The following is a 23,599-nucleotide window of genomic DNA, read 5'->3' as shown; positions in this document are numbered from 1 at the left end:
GCTCTGTGTGCTCCAGTGCACCATACATTTTGTGTTCTTACTGCCATCTGAAAATATCCAGCATGACTTTCTACACTGCAGTTATTGACATTTTGAAATATTTATCATGGGGAACATTTTCAAAGGCAAGAGAGGCAACAGGGCACCAACCTCCCCTGCCTGTCTACAGGAGTCAGAGCAGCGTTACCAAACCCTGCACCTGGTGTTCTCCAGGAGAACTTGTCCTTCATCCCCTGTGAAGGGATGTTTTTGCAGCCTAAAAGAGAGGCTCTGTGGATGCCGCTAAAGAACTGCTGAAGAACCGGGATTGGTCCTCAGTAATTACTTTGAACTGCCAGGTTGAGTCTCTGCAGTCGTATTGCCTTTCTAAATGTGCATGTAGACTGATAGCTTCTGGGCTTCTTGAAGTATGAAAGTCATTACTGTGGCAATAGTATTAGTCTGACTTGCTTAATTTTGACCTTTCTTTTTCCTTTGTGCCAGCTTACTACCTCTTCTGTGCTGAGACTAGATGGTGGTAGTACCCAAGTTGTAATGGCTGTCCTGGTTTTGGCATGTTTGTATTGTCTAATCCATTGCACATTCTTTTGCTCTTTCTTTTTGCTTTCTTATTCATCTCGGAGAGGTAATTGCATCCAATCCCTCTGATTTTAGACAGTTAGAGGTAAAGCATAAAGGCAGAGTTGATACTGCCAACAGTTCCCAGATGAGACCTGATTCTACCATTCTTGGTCAGCCTAGGAGCCATAACTCATGGGAATGTTCTCTGTTCACATCTGTGGGGCTTCTGGAAGCATGTGCTATTTGAAAAAACAGTGGTGGGTCTCAGGTGAAGAATGCTTCTTTACCTCATCTGAGGTTCAAGGTTGTTGTGACTTTTGGTGCCTTCCTCCTTTTGTCATTTTGAGTTTTGACAGGGTATTGATAAATGTGTTGTATTAGCGAATTTACTCTTTCAAATACCCTGCTCCCTTGTGGCTGTCATTATCTTTTTACCTGTTCAAGGCCTTAGTACTGAGCCTGTCAGGTCCCCAAGGGCACCAATAGATCTTAATTGTCCTGATTGGCCTCACCTGAGACCCCCCACCTACACTCTGCCCATGGGCCCGGGAACCCCATTGAAGGTTGGATCTGGGGCTTCAGTTGCTGACTCGACCCCTTGGGTGGCCTCTGGTCCTGGCTCACCCCTTGCTGTGCCGATGGACCCTGTTACCTGCCTCCTACGTTCAGCCTGGTGGGCCCGCACTCCTTGGTGCGGGCTGATCTATCTGGGGGGTTGCCCTCTGATCCCATCCCATCCCCTCTCCTGGCCCTGGCAGCCCATCTCCAGGGCACGCGTGCAGGCTGCTGATGGTCTGTATCAGCAATCTGGTGCTTTTGAAAGAGGTACTGAGCAGCACGTTCATCCAGCTTTTGGCTTGTCCTTTTCACAAACAGAATGCAGGGTGGATGGCCGCGGCTGTCCTCCCATGACAGGATGGTCAGATCTGCCTCTTCTTGGCTGCTGTTCTCCCCTTTGTCCTTTCTATTTGTTCTTCGACTCCCCTTCTCCTGTTAGGGCAACTCAAAGGATGCAATGGCCAGGGTTTCTCCAGCTGGCAATCCAGAAGCCGTTGCACTGCTCTGTGCAATGCTGATTGTTGTGGCTAATTGCCTCCAAGGCGGCTGCCCCGCTTTTAAGGAGGCTGTGTGTAATCTTTCTCTAAAGAAATCTCTTTGTATCATATTGAAAGGATTCCACAATAAAATTATTGAACTGCAAACTGGAGATGTAAGGTGGGGAATGTAGTAGCTACGGATAGCACACTGAGCTCTCAAAATATTTCTGTTAATTGGGGAAAACCAGCGTTCTACATCTTCCTATTTGCAAAGTGCAGAAAAGGACTGGGCTTTATATGTTTTGGTGTCAATCCCATGAGCTAATGGATGAAAGAGAAGTTGGTAAGCACAGTTTAGTTAATTGAGTTATAGAACAATGTGCTTCTGTTAAGTTTTTCACAGTTCTTTTGACCTGTGATCCAGCACTGAAACACAGTTTGGAGAATTCAAGCCTTGAGTTTGCTATCATCTAGTGTAGCTTTTCAATCAGACAAAGAAGGTTAGGTTTTTTTCATGGTGTTTAAAAACTGAACTTCACAGAAGAAATTATAACTTACTGGTTCTTACCATGATATTGTTACAAAGGCAAACATTTATACGGCTCTCTGCAACTACAAGACTAGTCTAGGCAGGGTTCTTTGGCTTTTGCTGTCAATGTGGAGCTATTGATCCATGAACATAAATCCTTACTTATCTCCAGTCAAGTTTATAGGACAATGAAATTATAGGATTGCTTGAATCAATCAGTGTTCCTAAAGCAAGCTATAGAAATATAAACAAGTTATCGTTTATTTAATAAAGTCAATTTGCTTAGAAATGCCTGGCCACGGGCAGCAGATGTTACATTAATTTCTGCTTTCTCTGGAATTTCACTGAGGCTGCAAGATCTTAATGTCACTATTAGCAAAGGTAACTTTATTTTAGAAACTCATTCCGAGCTCTCACAGCAAGAGGAAGAAACTGTCATTCCTTTTGACCACAAAATCTGTGCTATTTCTAAGTGGAGTTCTTTGAAATAACTAGGATATCTCACAGCTTGTTGCTTTAGAGGGGACTTAGTACAGCGGCACTACATTTAGTTAGCATAATGAGTTTTTTAGCCCCTGTGATATTGACTGAGTTTGAAGTACCATAACTTTTGGTCAGCTAAGATTAAATTTGTTAGTGAAGTACAAGTTTGCATAATATTTTAGCTTTCCTAGAATTTTAAGCTGGGTGCCTGTTTTCTGAGAAGCATTTAGGTTAATATAACCGGGTTCGGACTTGGGGAAACAATTTAAGTATAAAAGTGTGTCTTTCTGTTTCTCAGTAGGAAGTGTCATGAAAGTGGCTTCCTCAGTGTGGTTTCACAGTTACCGTGTTTGCCTTTCGAGATCCAGTTCATTGGAGTGATTTTACTCAAGGTGGTTCAAGAATCTTCCATGAGCCTGTGGTGTCCTTTTGGTGCTCCCGTCCGTTTTGAATGCAGAGCAGGATCTTTTTAAGTGGACTCCGATGCCTCAGTGGTCTGTCTGTTGAGTAGTTTGTCATAGTTTATCATGCAGGAGTACAAAATCATCTGATTAATCTGCTTGGTCAATCCTTGAACAGGGATAGTAATAATGAAGTCATAGACGGCCACTGTAAATCCCTCTATTCCAATACATTAATATTCCCAGTACTTTGGCTATTAAGGTTGTTTTAAATGTAAAAAATCTCTCTGTGAAATGTGCCTTTGATCTTTTTGATTGGTCTACCTTAAAGATGTTGAGAATTCATTTTGGCTTTGGAAAGGTTTTTGTCTTTAAGATAAATTAGTATCATATATACTCACACAGTTTTGTACATGGGCTTTGTTAAAGCTTATACATAAACTAGTCTCTGATTAATCTCATGGTTTTTTTAAGCTGTTCTGTGGAATTTCATTTGCAGTATTTTGTGGCTAAGCTGTCTATATAACAGAATTTCCTTGATCTGAAGACTACAAATTTCTATAGAGAAGAACTGCTATAAAATTAAAACTTAACACCTTTCTAGACTTCCTTCATCTATCGTAAAGTTGGTGTGGCTCAGCCTTAATTAGATTATTATAGACCTAAAACATATGAGGTAGAATAGCATGAGAGGAGTTGAATTTGGTCATCAGCAGGAGTTCGTGGTTAGTCTAGCCGGTTAGTCATTAGCCTCTGAAATACATGAGACTACATTTTCCATTTGATATGCTTTGAAGACAGGTCAAAATCCTTAACATGATTTAGGTCTACTGAGAAGGTCTATAATCCTGCTTTTTAATAACCTCTATAGTTCATGTCTGAATGACACTTGCATATGTCAGGCATTGCTGAGGCTCATCGCCACACTGGTATTCATTCTGAAGTTGAAATGCATTGTTTTGGAAGAGCATTTGCAGAAAATATTCCTGGAGTTATAGCAGACAGGGCTTTAAGGCATGAAGGCTTCCCAGACAATCTGGATTCTCTGTGCGCTGGGGTTTTTTTTCAGTGGAGGAACACTTCAAGTTCTCACACTTTGAATGCTAAAATGTACTTCCCTTTTTTAATATTTACTGCTGCAAACATCTGCACAAGCTGAAGCTGTGGCTGTTCAGGATTGAACGGCTTCTGTCTTGTAGGTCTGCCATTTGCTGGGGAGCTTTAAGGCTGCAGTTATGGCAGTGCTGGGGATTGAAGGATGAGATGGATGTCTTGAGTGTAAGTTTGTGTTGAACGTGTTTTGTTGTTGTTGTTGAAGTTTGTGTTGAACAAGGTGGTGATCTGTGGATTTTACTTGCTATGGAAGAGGAGAGCTCGGATAGCACTGCGTCAAGGAGCTGTGAACCTTGGTAGATGCAATCTTGAGTGAAGCCTTGTGGAGGCGAACACAGGCAGTGCTGCTGACTCATAGCAGTCTGACAGGAAAAGGCTCTCTTCCACTTCGGCTTGCCTCTGGCTTCCTCCAGCATGGAGTTAGTGAGGACTTCGTATCTGTAGTTCTTTGATACCATTATCATAATCAGCCTGACCAGCAGGGCTCCACAAAAAGAACCGGGAGGTTGGTGAAAAATATCTGTGCTATTAACTAGTTAACTAGGATGGTGTTTCTATTGTAAAGGACCTGTAAAGAGAGAGGGAACACTGGACAAAGGAGTGATAAATAGCCTGTCTTCATTGCTGTCTGCATCCCTGACTCCTTTCCCGCCCTGTCCTGCAAAGGACATTATGTGGATTTTTGTGACTCTTCAGCGAGCTGAGATCCTTAACTCTGGGATGGTAACTGCAACCAGTGAGGAGTGCTCCAGGTGGGTTTTAGAGTCAGTGCTGTGCTCCACCCTTCTTAATGGTTGGAGGTGCCGAGTTAAAACCCTCCAGCAAGAAACAGGTGCCAAGGCTTAAAAAACAAAACAAAAAGAAAACCCCAACACCAACAACAGAAAAGGATGGTTGTTGTCATTGGGAGTTTGATTATTAGCTCTTCCAAATTGGATGCTGATGTGAGAGCCTATTTTCTTTCATTATGTGTGTGTTTAAGAACTATTCATCCCACCTACCTCCTAGTGTGACTGGGAAAAGGCTCCAGTGTACTTCTTAAAAAATAAGTGAGGTCTGTTCTTGACTCTGTGTTTGCTGATAGTCCTCTGTCCTCTATGTGCAGATAAATATGTCCTTTAATTAAAAAGCCAAGTAAATTAAAGCACAAGTGAAATCAGAGTATTATTTCTTACCTTCTACACTTGTGGTGATTGGGTTTCTTTTTTGAAGAGATTTTAATGCATATGGATATTTGATTTTTATTTTTTTCTTAAAAGTCCCACATAGAATCGTAGAATCGTTTAGGTTGGAAAAGACCTTTAAGATAATCGAGTCCAACCATTAACCTAACACTGCTAAGTCCACCACTAAACCATGTCCCTAAGCACCACACCTACATGTCTTTTAAATGCCTCCAGGGGTGGTGACTCAACCACTTCCCTGGGCAGCCTGTTCCAGTGCTTGATAACCCTTTTGGTGAAGAAATTTTTCCTGATATCCAATCTAAACCTCCCCTGGCGCAACTTGAGGCTGTTTCCTCTCGTCCTATCGCTTGTTACTTGGGAAAAGAGATTAGTTGCTGGTTGGGATTGGCTTGTGCCCACTGATTAATTCCTTATGCCACTGGCCTTGAATCTTGTTGCAGTTGTTCTTGGAGAACTTGGCAGCAGCAGCAAACCGGCAGAGCTGTTATTGACCCAGAATAGCAATAGCATTGTTAATACGATAAGCAAGGTTTTCTGTGAACTACCGTGCTATTCTGTGGAGCTGATGAGCTGGTTAACACCTTTTACTTATTCTGCAAGGATCTGAGGCTGGAAGGGAATTAATGCAGTTGTGAAGCACAGAGAACCAAAATAGCAGTGATTCAGTTAGAGTAGAGCCAAATCTTCTTAAAAGTAAACTCCATTGTGTTAGAGACTTTACTTTTCTGATACCTATATTATTAACTTCTCTGATAAGAGCTGAAAATGTAATACAGTGATATTGGAGAAGCCTTGCACGTTAAATCTAAGCTATTATCTTGGGGTTGTATGAGAAGAAACCACTCTTCATCTGGTGTGTTATGGGAATCAGATGTTGCAGAATTTCTGTTTCTCAAGGTTACCATATAATTCACAAACCTAGTTTTTTGGGTAGTTTTGATTTCCTTAACTTTCAAATAGGTTGTATGGAATAGGTGGGAAGGCTGCAATGCATATATGGGTATTTCTAGTTTCATAAGTAACCATGCTGCTGCTGCTGTAATCCTGAGGATTTTTTTGATAATGGCATCTGGTAACTTCGAGTGTAACAGGTTGATGGTCTTCTCTCATAGAAGGTTTGCTTTCTGGTTGACTTTTCTAATTGGACTGGATCAGATGCTTGAAACAGGATTGAGGTTTGCAGGCAGGAAAATATGGAAGAAAGCTGAGGAATTCATATACTACGGACAAACCGTTTCCTGAACTGCAGTCAAAGCTTGACTGTTCATGTGTAGGTTGTTCAAGGGAGTGTGAAAGCTTGACTATGCCACAATGCAGAGATAGATGTTAACCCTTATACTAGAAATACAATGCAGGGGTAGCCAAAGTATCCCCGAGAGGCTAGTTTAATGGTACCTTCAGGGGGAGCACTGCATTGATCCAGGAAAATTTGCAGTAGTACTCATGAACCTGAGATGATACAGCCAAACAGTGCTGTCTGTGTGGGTTAACTGGTGTGACAGATGCTGACTTATGGACCCTGGTACTACAGTTGGGTTTTTCTGCTCATTAGTTTTTCTTTCTATATATGTCTTCTAGTAGTCACATTAGAAGAGTTTTCCCCTAATCCCTCCTTTTAGTTATGAGAATTTAAAGTTTACTTTGTTCCATTCTTTTAAGGTATAACCAGTTTGGAGATTAAGTACTAATGAAGTTTTATGTTGCAGAAATGCTCTACTTTTGTTACTTCAGAGAGTGCCACTGTTTGTGTGCCAGGGCACCCCGAAGGGTCTTTATATTCTTCTTCCATGATCTGTACCATGGTCAGGCTCTCTCCCCCTCTTTTTTTCCCCACACTTTCCCCAGTTTCCCATACTTGATGTCTAAAAACCTATTCAACAGCACTGATGTCTCAAGCAGCGGGTATGTAAATATTTACTGGCATGACAGTTATCAACAGCGGGAGGGAGGGGGAAATTGCTACATCCTACCATTCGGGGAACCTTCAAGTTCTCCCTCAGAGAGTCCAGTCGATGAGAACAGGAAAGGTTTGCAGTTTGTACTTGACTTGATGTATTTTTGCTCTCTTGGTTCCTGTTTTGTTGCAGATGTCATTCATATAGCTGTGGAAGGCTTTATCAGCTCTTGAGGAAACTTTCCCCTGCACACACACTCAACTAGTCAAGGCTGGAGCTGTAGTGGAGGAATATGGAGCTTGTAGATCTCCTGGCATTTGCCTCCTCAGAAATGAATAGTGCAACGGTCACCCTGGCTTTGCTGGCGGTCTTCCTGGTTCTGCTGTATTGGTAAGTGATAACGATGATATGGGCTGCATATCAGACACAAAGCCTGCTGAAGCTCCCCCAACATCTATAGTCTTTTATTCATAAGGGGAAACTGGAAGACAATTGGCTAGAAGTGACACGGAGGGGAGTTGGTTTGGATGCAGAGGTTGAAATAAATATTCACAAAACTCATGATGCTTTTTAGAGAATTCTCTCCTTGCAATATTTTCTTGTAAGTGCTTTAACAACAAACTGCTAACAAAAATTGTCTTCAAAATTAAGAACTTATTATTGTTGCTTTCTTATTAATTTCTGTAGGCAGTAGGAGCATTGGTGCTGGTCAGAAAGAAACCAAGTACTTGTTGCAGGGTCTTGTTGGACCTCTTCTCTGTACTATGCTGCACACTTGTCCCTTGCCAGGTTTCTTGGCTTAAGTGTACAGACACTTTAACTGCTGCTTGAATTTCCTTTCTTGTTCTTTCCACACTGAGTAGTGGATACAAATCAGAATAACAACAGCCATAATGGTTAGCACAGTAGGCATTGCAGTGAGCTGTGCTGAAACGAAAAAAACCCACCCTGTCCAGACAATTTTTTTCAGAAATTAAATTAGCCAAACTGGGAGTGCTTTTCTGACTGTTTTTACTTGAATACCTCTTCAAATCCTACCTTCCAGTCAACCAATGTTTTTTCTCATTTGTATGTGTGTTGAAGAAAAAGTTTCAGGGACAGTGGTAGAAAAAGAACCTCTGACAAAAGCCCAAAGCTTATCTAGAAGAGAATAATGATGGCACCATGAGTTTAGCACAATTGTTGTAGCAGTGTAAATGACAGATCACTTCTGCACGTATTTCTTCATTCTTTGACCCTGTTGAGCTTTGTTCAACTTCCTTGTGTGTCAAGGGAGGGTCTAGAGAGACTAAAAAAGAGTCAAGTCAAGCCCATATTTGATGTGCGTTGCCATATCAAGTAGGTGGGTGAGCCTACTTTCTTAATAAGATCTGCCCAAATCATCACAAAGGTCAAGTCATACTTCCTTTGAATTTTACTGGGAAAAAGAATGGCAGCACTAGATCTTTCAGTAAAACCATGCTGTTTAGCTGCTGACCTGTGGATCTCTGTAAGCTTAAGGGAATGAGAGGGAGGGCAGAGGCACATCCACAGTTCAGAAATGCAGCAAAACGGCTGGCGAGATCTGGCCACCGGTGTGACAGCTGAAAGAGCCTGATGCTTCCACGTAGTACATGTCAAGATGTGCTGAGGTCTCTGAAGACACAGAACTGCTCCATGTAAATGTAGGGTATGTTCTGGTTCATGCTTCTCCAGAGCCTCATTTTCGGGTTCAATTTAAGGAAGGCTGTTCCTCCCCTTGAAGTGAAGACATGGCAGTTTAGCGCAGAATTTGGTCTTTCCATAAACAAACCTAACTGTAATTTCAGACTGAAGTCAAAGTTACACGAGGCTCCTGGCTGTGGACAGTCAGCTGCTGAATTGAGTGCCTAACATATAAGTTTCAAAAAGTCCAATTTAGGAGTGAGGTGGGAAATCACCTTGCAGTAGAGATACCGCATTCAATGTTTCTCCTTTCCTGGCTGAAGGTGAGTACCGTGAAGGCAACAAGTAAAGGAAGCTGGAGTTTTATATGGGAAAGTGTTTTATATTCTTACCTGCCAATGGTTATTACTAACCAATCTTGTTGATCTACACATACAGGTTGATTTTAAGTATCTTATTAGATACAGGTGCCTATAGGTCACTCTTCCAATGAGAAGCTGGTGTTTCTTAAACTTTCAGTGAAATATGCTGGGCAACATCTGTGGGCTATTGGTAGGTTTGCCTGGTGGCTAAGCTATTCAGATCTATTTATTTCAGTATAATGCAGTGACTGAACCTGTAAGGTTAATGGCTTAAAGCACATCTGCAAGTGCAGTTGTTGTTGTTCAAACCTGTCAACCTATTCATCTGAGAGTCTATTTTTTATAGTTTCTTTATACTGCACGTCTGTTTAAACAAATGAGTAAAAACCAATGCGTGCTCACAGCTTCCTTTATTCATGGCTGAAACCTTGGTTTCAAGAAATTATTTAAAGAGTATGTAAAGGATTGCTAATAGAAATGCAGGTCCCTAATTCTAGAGAATGTTTTTATTACAATCATGTTGCATACACAATTGTCTGGCTCTTCTAGGAGTCAGAAAACCCAAGTGTTATATATGGCAGGAGCAATAATAAAGTAATAACTCTTCACGTTCCTCTGACGTTTTCATTCCAAGCCTTATTCTCATTTTTTAATAACTTCTGAATTTTTCTTTTTCTAGCTTTTTCTGCCAGCATTGTATCTTTTCAGAAGGGCAGTCATGGGGGAAGGGAGGAATGAATATTTGCTGTTGTAAATTTTGTTATGGTAGTAGCTTATGATTGATTGGGGTCATATTGTGTCAACTGTTGTGTGAGTACAAAGAATAGGCAGTTTGTCCACCTTGTGGGCTGTAAAAGGCTTACGGGCTAAACGGAAGGTAGTTGCAGGTGGAGAAGAGAGTTGATAGATCTAACGCACACTAGAATAGTAACATGGTCATGGCAACTGTTGTGTTATTGAGCTATTTCCTTAGCACGGTATTTGTGGAGGGGGATACATGGTGGTTTAAATGACACCCTTGAGCTGCTGCTTGTTGGCTCAGCCTCAGTCACTGTTAGCATGTGTATTGTAAGGCCAGCTGTGATTTATCACAGTTCAGCTGGCAGGTGGTATCTTCCTAAGTTGTGATAAGACCAATCTCTTTACATTTTTGGGTAAGGTGAGGTCATATGAAGCAGGGAGAGAAGCAAGGCTTGACTGGGAAAGGGAGGAGAGGCTCTAGCTGCATAAAAATAAACTTCTAGAGAAGATACAGGTCTTAGGAGGAAACTTGGATGATTTGGTCATTTTTTTTAGACTGTTACTTATGGTACAATGAAGATCATCAATAACTCTTTATAACAAATCCTCTAATAGCACACCTCTGATTTCTCATGTGTTGTCATCAGTGTAATATGAAGGTGATGCGTGTAGTGTATTGTGTCAATTTTAAATCAGTGGAAAATTCAGCGACAATAATCCCTCAGTGTTTATCCTCCACATGACCTTAAGTCAGCTACAAGGAGAGGCTTTTTAAGGTAGTTGATTTAATGTTGGGAGTAGAAAGAAGAGAGAAACTTTTGGGTACATAGTTTCTTCAGATTTGAACTGGGAAGAACACACCTGAGGTTGCTTTTTTGGTAATCTGTTAATTTAACTGATGTGCTCAAGCCTGCTTGCTGTTCCCCATTCCTGAAGGACTTAGCTGTCCACTACCCTCCCTATCCTTACTACGTGCTCTCAGTAGGTCAAAGTCTCTTGCAGACCTCATATCATGGATTCTTCAATGGCTCTTGCTACCTCATTACTATTGTGATAGACAATGAAATTACTGCTTTACCAACCACAAAAAGGCATAATATGGCTAAATACATAAAGTTCAGTAATACCAGTGGCACAACACTGAGCACTGTTAAAAAATCTCTTGTTCATGTCCCTCCCACCTCCTGTGATTTCTACTAGCCAAACTGATTATCAGAGGAGTTTCTTTTAAGAGCACTTTCTTTCTCAATTGTAAGGACTGCTGCCTCTATTCACTTAATCTCTGTGAATCTCAGGTTTTTTTCAGGCATGAAATAAAAACAAACACTTAAGGGAGGAATGAGGTTAACATTTACAAATTTCAGTGATATTCTCTACTGAAAAATACAGTAGTATGCAACATATTGTTCATTTTCGTTTCAAACATGCGCTGAGTTGGGTATCCCATGCTTGGTTGTAGCTGCAAACATTGCTTTGTGTCTTTCTTTTTGCTGTCTGGGAAGATGTTTGATAAAATGAAAGCAGGAGTTTATCTTGCTTTAAAGTTTAATGTACCATAAGCTTAGCATTATGAAGAAGCTGTCACAGCATTCAGATACCTGTGTTCAAACTGGATTATCAACCCCTTGTCTAAACAAACCTGCGTGTTTTTAGAAACATGGAGGTTGGATGGGAGGTGTTTGTTTATGTTTGTAAGATACACATCTAACTGCACGCTTTCAAACATAGCAAAACATATACTAGCGGTATTCTCATCTGTTTCTGAGAAGTTGAATCATTCACAAAGATGCCATTTTTACATTGAAATAATATTAATGATCACTTGTGTTACAGAAACGTTTAGAGAGATTTGGGTTCCACTGAATCTAGATACTGTCCACCCATTGCATAACAAGTCAATCCTGACCCAAAGCATTTGCAGTCTCTGATCAAAAAGAATGAAAACTAAACTTAGTATTTTTTTCCTCTGGCCTTAAGCCTAGACATTTGCATGCACTTAGATGCAGGAGATACTTAGACATGGGGGACAACATGTGTTAGTTGGTGCAATACCTGTACTACACCACATCAGAAATTAATCTCAGGACAGGTAGTATTTTGATATAGGTGACTTCAACGCTATTGCTTGTTTGGCATTACTTTACATCTGTGGTTTTGGAAAGGGCTCTGAAAGAGAAAGTTTAGACATAATCTGTCTCCAAATAAAAGTTCATTCTGGTTTTGCAGAACCTTGCTATTTGGGCTTGAGTTAGGCAAAACTGAGATCAAATAGATCTCAGGTATTTTTGTTTTCCAACTAGATGCCGCCTAAAACTAGATCTTGGCACCATTTTTTGGCCCTTAAAAAATCAGTATTTACAAAAGATGTTTGACTGGTAGAGCTCTAGGCTTATGGTTTGAGTGAAGGTATAAGGTGAGCAGGTTATTCTCCCTAACGCATCCAAATAATGCTTCCTGACAGATCCAGTATCAGGCAGTACAAAACTTGGATCCTTTCTGAAAGGAGCACCAACTGTGGGTGGGTAGGCCCAAACTTCTCCAGCTGTCATTGCTGCCATCAAAGGCACAGGGCTGCGAGGACCACTATGGCTGGAAACAGGCCTGGGTACGGAGCATCAACATACGTCCATAAAGATGTACAGCTCTGCTCTCATGTCAGGCTCATTGAGTTGAGAGGTTCAGAGGGGCATCCTAATCCTCGGATGTTAAAGCATGCTTGTTTCCCCCGCTGGCAAGAAAGCACAGCTCCGCAGACGGCGAGTGCTCAGGGGCCGGTTACCTGTACTGCCGCTGGGCTCTGCCTGCTGAACACTCCTCGCTCTTGCACATCCAGCCCACAGCGGTGGCTGACCCCAGAGCTGGGCTCTAAGGGTACGGTCCCTAACGAGTCTTTCCCTATTACAGCCCTGTGGCTTCTCAGTTTGCAGTGAAACCCGCATCAGGTTTACAGGGTCAGATGGCAGGGAAGTTTTGGTTTTTTATATTCTGTTAACCCCAGCTGTTTTTTTCCTGAAATGGCCATTATGTCAGTGGAAGTCATTCTGCTTCCCTTCCCTTCATTCAAATGACTTATGAAAGCTAGAAGGATCTGACTCAACAGGAAACATCAGCAAACTGCTGTTGATGACAGAAAAAAATAACAAATTTGGAATTGTCTTTGTCATGCAGCCTTACATCAAGTAAATCTGGAATTCCCACTAACGTGTCAAACATAATTTGATCCCACAGCTGTACAATATACGGCCGCCTCTTTGAGCTAAATCAAGCATCTCTAGGTGAGCCTGAGAAGGAGCAGAGTAAGCTACTGAATTATAATTTGGAAAAGTGCCACGCCATAAATGACTAAATACTTTATTTCTCTGAAAACAAGGTAGATTTGATCATCCAGAATGAAGTTCACTCAGTGCCCTGATTATGCTGCTTTTAGGTAAACAAAGTTCTCTTATTTTTTTGGGAGAGGTAGAACAGTTTTCTGTCATTGCTTTTGCAGCTTCAGAGTTAAATTCTCTGGGAAGTCCTCAGAGGCTGTTATAACACCTTGGTTATCCTGACAAACGTAGCTCAGCCTCTAGTGCTGTGCAGCTTTGGTTTTGCTTGCTTGCACTTCACTGCAAAACTCAGAGGCCTCTTATGTTCAAGTTTGTTGGTTTTTTTTTTTAAATTTAGAGATTACGTGGCCAGCCGTGTTTATTTGAAGACCCTCAAGTGCTTCCTGGTTTTTTTTTGCTTTTGTGAAGGTGCATTTTACCCTGACAACTCTGTGTAAAGGAGTAAATGTCCAGCCTATTCATTCCTTGTGGTCTTCGTTTTTCTCTAAACCTTTTCATGCCTCTCCCCATAAAATCCCTCAAGCACAATTTGTTTTTAGTGCATGTTAAACATAAACAATTTGTTTTTAACATTTTTAGTGTTAATAGTATGTTAAGGTAGACCTACAGGGATAGGTTAGCTTCCTTCACAAAAGAAGTATATTTACCTATCTCCTGGCATCGTCTCCAGATCTAGTGTCCAATGGAGCATGCTGCGAAGCTGGCTAATGCTCACAAATGCTGCCAGGCCAACAGGAGCTGGATGCAGTCCTTGAGCAATCCCATTTCTACTTTCCCTTCCTGCAGGACTTGGAATGGACTGGGTCTGGTCTGGACTGGGTTGCACAGGCAGGAGAGACTGGCAAGGCGGGGGGAATTACTCTGGCTTCTCCATCAGGCAGCTTCTGCCTGGGAGTCTTCTCTGGAGCTTCATTTAGCTCTTCTGAACTAGCACTTTGGTTTTAACTTCTGATTTGCTGTTTGCCTTGGGGCAGGTTGCTTTGTTTATCTTGGGAATATTCATCTTGGGGATATTCAGGCACCTCGCAACAATTTTGGGTGCTCTGAATTAGCTTGTAGGAGCTCTTGCCTCCATCTACTGACTGTATTAGGAACCTGAGGAACTTAACACACTGCTCTTGGTGCACTAAATGGAATGGAAATTAGACGATGAAAGAAGGCAATGTAAACAACCTCCTTAAAGAGAAGGCTCTGCCTGTGTGAGCAGTGGGGCACTCCATCCCATTGCACAGAGGCTGTCTCTTGCTGTGTCTGTGCATTTAATTGCCAGGCTCAGATGGGCCTCTCAGGATTGCTGTAATTCCTCCAAACAGTGCCATGAACTCTGCTCTCCCCTGAACCCCAGGGGAGCATATTGACAGTTCCTGTGACTGCCCTGCACTGGGGTGACTAGTTTTGCATCCTCATGTTCTCCAAGGTGCATGGACTTGTCACTCTACATCTTTCAGATAGCAGACCAAGTGTCCTGCCAGCCTGGCTGTGCTCCTTCTTAAATGGAAAGTTAAATCAATGGGCAGTTTTGACAGGTTAGACTTCCTCAGAGTGCTGAAAAGTAAATCTGTGTTCTCCCTTCCCTTGTCTCCTTCAACACTGCTTCCATCATTAAAAGAAAGTTGCCTGTATTCTTCTTCACTCCTTTTTGTCCTTGCATCAGGCTTGGTCAATAACAATGTTTGGTGTGTTTTGTCCTCATTGCTGGCTCACCAGTAATTAATGCCTTTGATTGCCATGCCTTGTTCTTCTGTAGGGAAGTTTTATGCAGTATTTAATGGAGCTGTCTGAAAACTATTTTAAAATAAAATATTGACATATTATTGAGAGATTGTTTTTTATCAGTTCCCCTTGACATACCCGAAACCTTTAGATGGATTTTTCTGTCTGTTATCTCCCTAGGTTTGTTTTTGGCTTTTTTCCCCACTGAAAACAAAGTTTACTGTTCCATGAGCTCAGTGTGTGCTAACTGCTGAGAAACAGCCAGCAGAAAGAGCTCTAAGTATTTTCTGGCTTGGGTCTGGCAATGCATTTATTTCACTTTCACAGGGATAGTGGAGGAGCTTGAGAAAATGATGTTCAATATCTGTCTCTTCATTCCCTCGCTTTATGTGCCATTGCTTACACTGGTGACAATGTCTTTTAAGTTCTGCTTGTTTATTTTGCATGTATTTTCTATGGCTGGAGCGACTGTGCAGGTCAATAGGGATACTAGAGTTTTAATGCAGGGGTCATCTAGCATGTGGTAGATTCTCCATATCCATTCCTCTGGTAGTTTCTTCCCTGGCCAGTCCTTTCTTTCACTTTTCTGTAGAACCTGTGGGGTTGTTGGGGGAGTTTATTAAGGAAGCAATAAACAAGGGAAAGGGCAAAATCTTTTCTTTTAAAAAGTTAAAGGTTGTTTCTTGAATATAAAAAGAAGCTGGATGCCCAGCAATGGCTGGGGAAGGACTGGGAAGAATGAGTGGGAACAGAAGGATATGACTCCATATGTATTTGAAGTGGTTCGTTAAAGACTGAGGTCAAGTATGTTTGGGAAAGTTGAAGCTGGAGGAAAGGAGCTGAACTGAGATGTATGTTGGGAGTAGGGCATGGGGCAATGGCTGTATGCTTCTGTTGACAAAGTGAAGTCTGCTTCCTTGGAAAGAATAGTTCCTTTCAGCTAGTAGAAACCTTGTGATACTTGTTAAGAGTTGAGGGGTACAGGAAGGATGAAAAGGCAGTGGACTTTAGAGGAGACGGGTACTTGGTAACTGTATGATCACAAGCTCCTGCTGTATGAATGCTCTTGGATGAGAACTATTGGCAGAGTTTTGAACCTGTAACCCTAAGTAGTCTTTTAACTTATTCAGTAGCAATAAATCTGATGTAATCTGTGCATGCATGTTTGCGGTTTCTCATCCAAAAAGCTCCAAAGAGCTTTTATGTAAATACCCTCTCAGTAGAGCTATAACAAGATGAAGAGGTCATCGAGGCACATGGTTTGAAATGTGGGAAAGACATGAAATATAGCCACCCTGGAAGAGGAAGGAGCAGCTAAAGGATCTTCAATGTGTTGCATGCTAGCATGAGGGACAGAGAGTGATGGTGGTCAAGACTGCAAGGGCCTTCTTCCAACTCTTAAAATATCAGTACGATCTGTTTGCTCTCCAAAGACTTTAACAAACCTCAGTTTTAAGATTTTCTGAAATACTCATCATGGGTTGAGATCCAGCAATCTCTCCAAGAGAGACCTCAGTATAAGCTTCCTGGTAGGGAAACTGAGAAGCTGTATGTTTATGTTAGGATAGATTTCAGTGAGTATAACACTGATGTTCTGGATTGTTTCATGTCTCTGAAAGTTATGGCGTATTGTACCCAGCATGAGACTCCGGGTTGCCCAAATATTTCCTCAGTAGCCAGTCAGGTCAGAGCTCTGGCCGAGTGAGAGACAACACAGCTTTAAGAAGAGCAAACACCCCTTGGTGGTTCCATAAAGACTTCAGATCCACTCTGTAGCTAATGAAGCGGGGCTGTTCTGGAGTGATGTTCGGCAGCCTCCACTTCTAGGTACGTATCTGGCCTGCTGTCTCTCATCTCCTCTTAAGAGCTAAGAATAGGTGGTGCAAAGATAAAGGATCCTCAGTTTTGTGATAACTATCCCTAGCTATGGCAACAGACCTTGAGCCTTTCAGATCTCAGAAGAACAGAATTTTAAACTTTGTTTGTCTACCAGAAAGTTTTAGACTTCAGGTAGTTTCTCACAGTTTGGACACCATCTTCAGTAGTTACGTTTTTAAACTTTAAAAAGTTAAAATTATTAGCAGTAGTTAATTATTTAGTGGTTTCACAATTTATTTCCTTTCCTGAGATACGACTTTTGCTTAATACAAATGGAAGTGCTATCAGCTTGAGTGGAAAACCAGCCATCTGGTGTTCTCCTAGGACACAGAGCCCTGTTGTTAAATGAAAGAGACCATCAGATCTTGCGTGTCAGGCACAGAGGAGTGAGGAGCCTCCCCAGAGCAAGGCTGCAGAAAGAGCTTGGAATACCAACTGTGGGCACAAGACAGTAGAAGGACCATAAGAATCTGTGCCTTTGCAGGCCATGCATCTCGTAAGGACTGGTGTATTTACAGTGTAAGGATGTTCATCCTGCCAGGACTCAGGCTGGGATTTGAGACCTGGGATTTGAGTAGTTTGTCCCTAACCTAACCTAATAGCTTTAGTAGAAGCAAGCTATTAACAAGCATGGTAAGGAGGCCCTCATTTCCATGATAGCTGGTGACTCAGTTCCTCTTTCAAACCTTGACTGTATCACTGATAGACATTTTTCTGTTTAGTTTTTGACATTTCTAGGGATTCTGTGCAGTAAAGCCTTTTCTCCCTCCTCCCCCCCTTTTTATTTACGTTCCTGAGTGAGAGCATAGCCAAGCAGTGAGCTCAGTGCCGTGGAAGCATTTTATATTTTGAGCAGAGATAAAAATCTCATTCCTTCTATAAACAAAACAAATCAACAGATGATGCCCAGGAGAACCATTTCTCTATAGCCATTTTCCTCCAGCTGCTTTCTATTCTGTGCAGCTTACAATGCACCACATGAAATATGTGTGTGCCTTTCTGCGTGTGCAAAACACAGGTTTCCTCCAGACAGTGGCAGCTCCATCATAAAAAAAACCCGACACATTTTTTCTTTTACAGTGCTGTAATAATGAGATTACTAATAGTGTTGAGATGTTTGGTTGTTTAATGGCGTATAGCTTAGCAATGCAAGAGGATATGCTGGAGGAACTCTGCAGTCACAGCCACTGCATCTTCACTCTGAATGGGTTTGGACTGTTGTCGTGGGAGGATGAGGGGCAGAAATAATCTGAGTGAGTTTGAGTGCATCATAAACATGGGGGGGAATGAGGGTACAGCCAAAACGCTTGTTTGGAGATTGCTGTCCTGCGTGTGCTTGTGTGTGTCCCTGTGTTGGTGAGGAGCTCCTCTCCAGTGCTGCAGCAGCTTTGTGGCCAGGCACAAGCCTGTTGCAGGAACGAGCCTGGTGGAAGGCAATGAGAAATGGCCCTTCCAGCCTGTTGGAAGCCCTTGGTTGATGGGATCTCTTGTTTTCCTGCTTTTGTTTGGCCATGGTGAACAGTTGAGAGGCTCAGGCGAATGGCCAAAAGATGCGGGGGGGGGGGGGGGGGGGGGGGGGTGAGACACAGCAGCACCATGGAAGGAGATCATGCGTGGGAAAGAGCAGAGGGTGCTGGATGAGGAGCTGGTAGAGAAAGTGAACGGCGAGGTCTCACATGCTTGGGAATAGTTGCAGGTCAGCCCTTGGCAGAGGTGCAGCTGCAGGTGTCTCTTATCTCAGCAGCATCTTTTTGCTCATCTCCCCCTCCTGAGATGTGCTTCTGTACAGGAGGAGGGTGACTAAGCCAGATGTTGTTAAACTGCCGTCTCGGGGAGTAGTATTTACCCTTGCAGGGGCAGGGAAAGGTGATAAAAGTTTGAGCATTGCTAGGTTAATGGACTGTCTTTTTGCCATGAATAGTCAGTAGCCTCTGAGACGTGGAGGAACTTGGAGCTAGCAGGGGGCAGGAGGGCAGTAAAATTTGGCAACACTTCTGGTTGTCTTGATAAAGTGTGGTTTAGAACTGAAGGAAAATACTGTGGTTTCTCATCCAAAAAGCTCCCGAGAGCTTTTATGTAAACACCCTGTAAGTATACATGTATGAACACACATATGTATACATTTATATTTATATATAAATACATAGCAAGTGACTCAGAACAAAGAGCTTCTAAATAAGCAGCAGAACATAACTGATCCGATCCTTGATAGATCGTGCTCAGTGCCCAAAGCAACCCCTTTTTCCCATCTCTAGCCAAATGACTTCTGGCAGCTAAGGAAATAACCTTGGGCAAAACCAATAGAACTTTTATAACAGGGGCATTAGCTATTGACCCTGAATGTATTTTATGACACCACCTTGGTTTTGCCTTGTAGATCTTCATTCTGTTGTTGATATGTTGTTCTGCATTTTTGAAGAACTGCAGTCTCTACACACCACGCCAGTATCTGTCATTGCGGCACTCGGGCTGTGCGTTCACACACATCGGCACTGGATCATTCTCTAAGGCAGATCTGATCTGGACAGGGGTGGGCACATGAAACAATTTTGATTTCATTAAGTGGAGTGCAAGACAAGTAATTTATACAATTTCTGCTATGCTACTGGGAGAAGACAGGCTGTACCTGATCTGGTTCAAAGTTCACTTTTCCATATTAACAAATTTGAGTTAACAGAGCTTGTTTCTATCAGATCAATGCTTTGGGTGGTGTGGCTGGCATGGTTTTGATCAGAGGCTTCTTGCCCTAGACCTGGGTTTACTGTATCATTAAAACGGTCTCAAACTCTCTTGAGAACTTGGTTCCTATTACTTTGTGCAATTGCCCTGGAAAAGTTAGGGAGCAGCAACAAAAGTTCAGCAGAAATTTCACTGACTGCCAAGTGCACATGAATCAATTTTTTAAAACTTGTATTTGTGAATGTGTTTCCCACGGTGATTTGCTTATGTCTGAGGCTTGTAGCATCTATGCAGCTCGAACTCAGAGCTTTAAGGAAATGAAAGGCAAGCATTGTAACGTAACTGACTTTTTTTTCAAAGAAGCAAAATATTTTAGGTGCTCTGTTCTTTTGAAAATTTGGCTTTAAATGGGGGTGGTTAACAGTCAGAAATCTTGTCCCAGTTGTTGGTGGCAATGGCTGGGTTTTTTTCTGGGTGGTGCTAATTTATGTCAAGTTATAGAGCTGACTGTAAAATTTAAAAATGTTTCAGTAAAGTTTACATGGACAACTTGTCTCATTCGCTATCCAAGAAATTCTGAACTCTTAAAAAACTGCTCTAAGCTGATTTATTAGTGCAAGCCCTTTAAATTCATAGGCTGAATTTGGCTTGCATTGCTTAGACCAGTGATAAAACACTGTTGTTTTTTTTCTTCTCTTACCTGAGAACAGTTAGAAATAATTCTCTCACCTTTCAACTTTCACATGGACCTTTTTCTGACTGAAAAATGTTGTTAAACATAATATTGATACAGTAAAAGAGCAACCCACACAGAAACCCAAGCTGCACCATAAATCCTTCTCTGAAGTTGCTCACACTGGTTATGTAAATAAAAGAAAACTGATGCGGTTTGCAGAATTGTGATGATATAGGGGAAATTGCTCTTACGTGGTAGAAATTGTGTGCACCTATGTGTGTGCCCATCTACCTGTCCACCCACCCACCCGCCCAACTCTTTGTTGTTTTGGTTAGCTCTGTAGCTGGCACACATACCACAGAACCACTACCTGGGGCGGAAAATGTCCTTTCTCAAGGTTTCAGGAAGGATCATTACAGTGGCTGTTTTGTCTTTTCCTTGCTCGGCAAAGACCTTTTGACAGAAAAATATATTGCTCAGTTCAGGAGGAATTACTGTATGTAGTCTGACACTAGTGACTTTCAGTTGAATGTGGTGGGTTTTGGTTCCCATTCCAAATAGTTTGTAGAGATATAGTGCACTAAGGGACGTTTCAGCCCTGATGACTGTTGATCCCCAAGGATGCAGCTGATCCATCTATGCTTTTTTTATTTGTGAATTGCATTGCATTTGTAAATAGCTGGTGGCCAAAATCATTATCAATGTGTTAATTTAAAGATCAGTCAGCATTTTCAAAGGCTGGACAGCTTCAAGAGCTTTCTCTGAGCAAGTTGGAGGCTTTGTCTTGTAGGCTGTGAGCAAATTGTTACAAAACACAAGAGAGTTGGTAGGAGTTTGTGGAATCATAATTAATTGACAATGGCTTTTCAAAACCCACATTTTCCAATTTAAAATAAGCTGTTAAAATAATTTAGAACAGTGTTATGATAGTCCCTTGACACATGTGGGTAGCTTTGGGTTAAACATATAAATAATGCTGAAAGGACTATATTTAGTTCCAGACTGATCCAAGGACAACTGAAAAACTGAAGGTCAAATAACAAAATGAAGAAAAGAAAATTATAGCTCTCCTTGTTCTGTTCTGCAGCATGCTGCTTGGCAGCCGTGAAGGTTCAATACTGGGGAATTTGTCACATACAACTATTTATGATTTGTACTTTAAGTAAAGCAAGTAAGCATGAAGTGTGTGTACTTATTGACAAAAACACATCACTGAGTCTTGTCACACTGAATCTAGACAGCAGCTTCTGAGTATTGCAGAATTTCTGGGGCCTAGATATTAAAAGATCTATGAAAGACCAATTAATCAATGACGGCTTTCCCCACGCTCTGTCTTGACCCTTGGGCTCTAGCAGTTTCTGCCTGGAACTGAGCTAAAATGTAACCAGGTGCTAAATGGTGGGCTAAGACCATTGCTTGATTATTATTATTTTTTTTTTTTTTGTACAAGCTATTAAAACTGCTGAACGAGAGGAACTTCAGGTCACTACTGACTTGGGAGAACTAGGAGTCAGTGCTTGAGCAACAGTTTGTTTAAACAGCCCAAGCGCAGAGGTTAGTGCTTCCATTTGCAGAGATAAGGCAATGAGCTTCAACCCATCTAAGTCAACCCTCCGGTGGTGGTGTTTCTTTCCTCTCCGACACAGGGACTGATCCAGGCAGGATCCGAGGTAGGTGCTAGGCTGTATTCACTTCACTTAGGAAAAGCATTTCACTTAGGTGGCTGCAGGTAACACAGGCACTGTTAGTGCCACAGGACCAGATCTCAGTGGGTCATGCCTATTTGTTCAGCTGAGGATCTGCATGAGGACAGTGAAACTCTGAATGCTCAGGCTGACGATAAATTGATGCAGATTGTCAGTGATGTGATTTGTGCAATCATGTTTATGCGATGTTTCACTTGACCTAATCTTGCCAAGCCTGATCATGCCTGCCTGTCCTCTTGCACAGCTCCCCAGCATGCCCAAAGCACTTGCCTACTGGGCAACCAGGCCACAGTTCCTGGGGCCAGATCCCTTCCTTGGGGCATCCGCTGGCCACTTTGCTCCAGCCAGTTGACACATTCTGACTGCCATGCTTTTATTAGGGGATTTTGGTAGTACATGGTGTAATTAATTATTTTCAGAAGCTTTATTCCCTTTAAACTAGTTTGACACTAGCCTTCCTCTCCCCGAACTGCTTATGAAACCTTATTCAGTTGAAACTGCAGGGTAGTATCTCACGGAACAGTGGGGTTTTCAAATTGGGTAATATCTTTTATATCAAATGTGTACATTGTATGGACAATGTCTATTCAGACAAAACATTGGCTACCAGTTGGGTGAAGATCAAATGCATCCTTAGCAGTCCTCAGAAATGAATGGGAATACATGTGGTCCAACTTGGCTAGCAACTTGTCCCAAAATGGATGCTTTCAACTCTGAAACTGCAACATTCAGAGAAACTGGCTTCTTTTTCTTAGATGGAGACCATGTCTTGCATAATCTGTGTTTTTGCAATTTCACTTTAAATCTAGGATTTGCATGTTAGAGATAATGGGAAACAATTATTTCCTTCCAATTATTAGCTGGCTGTTGTTTACATTTCCTACGAGCAAATCTCTCTCTCTCTCTCTTTTTAAAATATTTTTGTGCATGCTCTGTCTAAAAATAAATCAAATTAGAGGCCCAGTAATTAGGGCCATCCCTTCAGCAATAAGTTCATCTCTTTGGAGAAGCGAAGAACAAATTGGGATTGTCCTCAGCCAAAGTCCCAGCTGATGCATCATTTTCAGTCTGGTTGTTTCTTCAGCTCCTGAATTTATTATATGTTTAATCTTGACTGTGTTTCAGAATAAGGCGTAAACTCAGTTATAGTTTAGAAGATTGGTTGAAGTCTTATCCTGGTAAAGGCCCATGTAAACTGAAACTTGAAATTTGGCCTTAGAAGGTTGTGTAAAACGCTAATTCTTGCAAGTATGTCTCTTGGCAGACACGTTTCTAACAAACGGTTGTTCACCCACTTCCTTTTTCTTTCAATATTACAAGGAGCACTTACCTGAATGGCGTATCTCTTCATTAGTTTAGTTGTGCTGTTCATTTATAGCTTCAATTCCTTTACCCCAGACTTTTACAGATTATTTACTGACTAATTTTGAGTTCATAAACTTAGATATGCAAACGTAAGATTTTTTTTAACCACCAGATAGTCATTATTTGGGTGAGGAATCCATGGGCAGAAGAGAGAGTTCAGCAGCGCCACAGGTGAACGTGGGTACAGCTCTGGCTTTGCTTTAGTGTATGAAGCATGACACTTGCATGTGCATGCACGAGAGGAGGAAGAGGAGATAAATTCCTGAAACCTCCATTTCCCTTACTGTTGACTACCAAAAA

The 23,599-nt window shown here is 41.8% G+C and overlaps 1 protein-coding gene across 2 annotated transcripts in view; it reads left to right on the top strand.

The window, feature by feature from the left end:
* TBXAS1 (thromboxane A synthase 1) overlaps nt 1-23,599 on the top strand; it is a 252,781-nt gene that overhangs the window by 5,493 nt on the left and 223,689 nt on the right. For both annotated transcript variants that reach the window (XM_076339807.1, XM_076339797.1), the window contains exon 2: nt 7,399-7,596. In XM_076339807.1, coding sequence (XP_076195922.1) covers nt 7,499-7,596 — 98 coding nt within the window. In that variant the 5' untranslated portion in view covers nt 7,399-7,498. The remainder of the gene's footprint in view (nt 1-7,398; nt 7,597-23,599) is intronic.

Source organism: Aptenodytes patagonicus, chromosome 1, assembly GCF_965638725.1.
Source record: "Aptenodytes patagonicus chromosome 1, bAptPat1.pri.cur, whole genome shotgun sequence".
NCBI lineage: Eukaryota > Metazoa > Chordata > Aves > Sphenisciformes > Spheniscidae > Aptenodytes > Aptenodytes patagonicus.
This window is presented reverse-complemented; position numbering and strand designations above follow the sequence as displayed.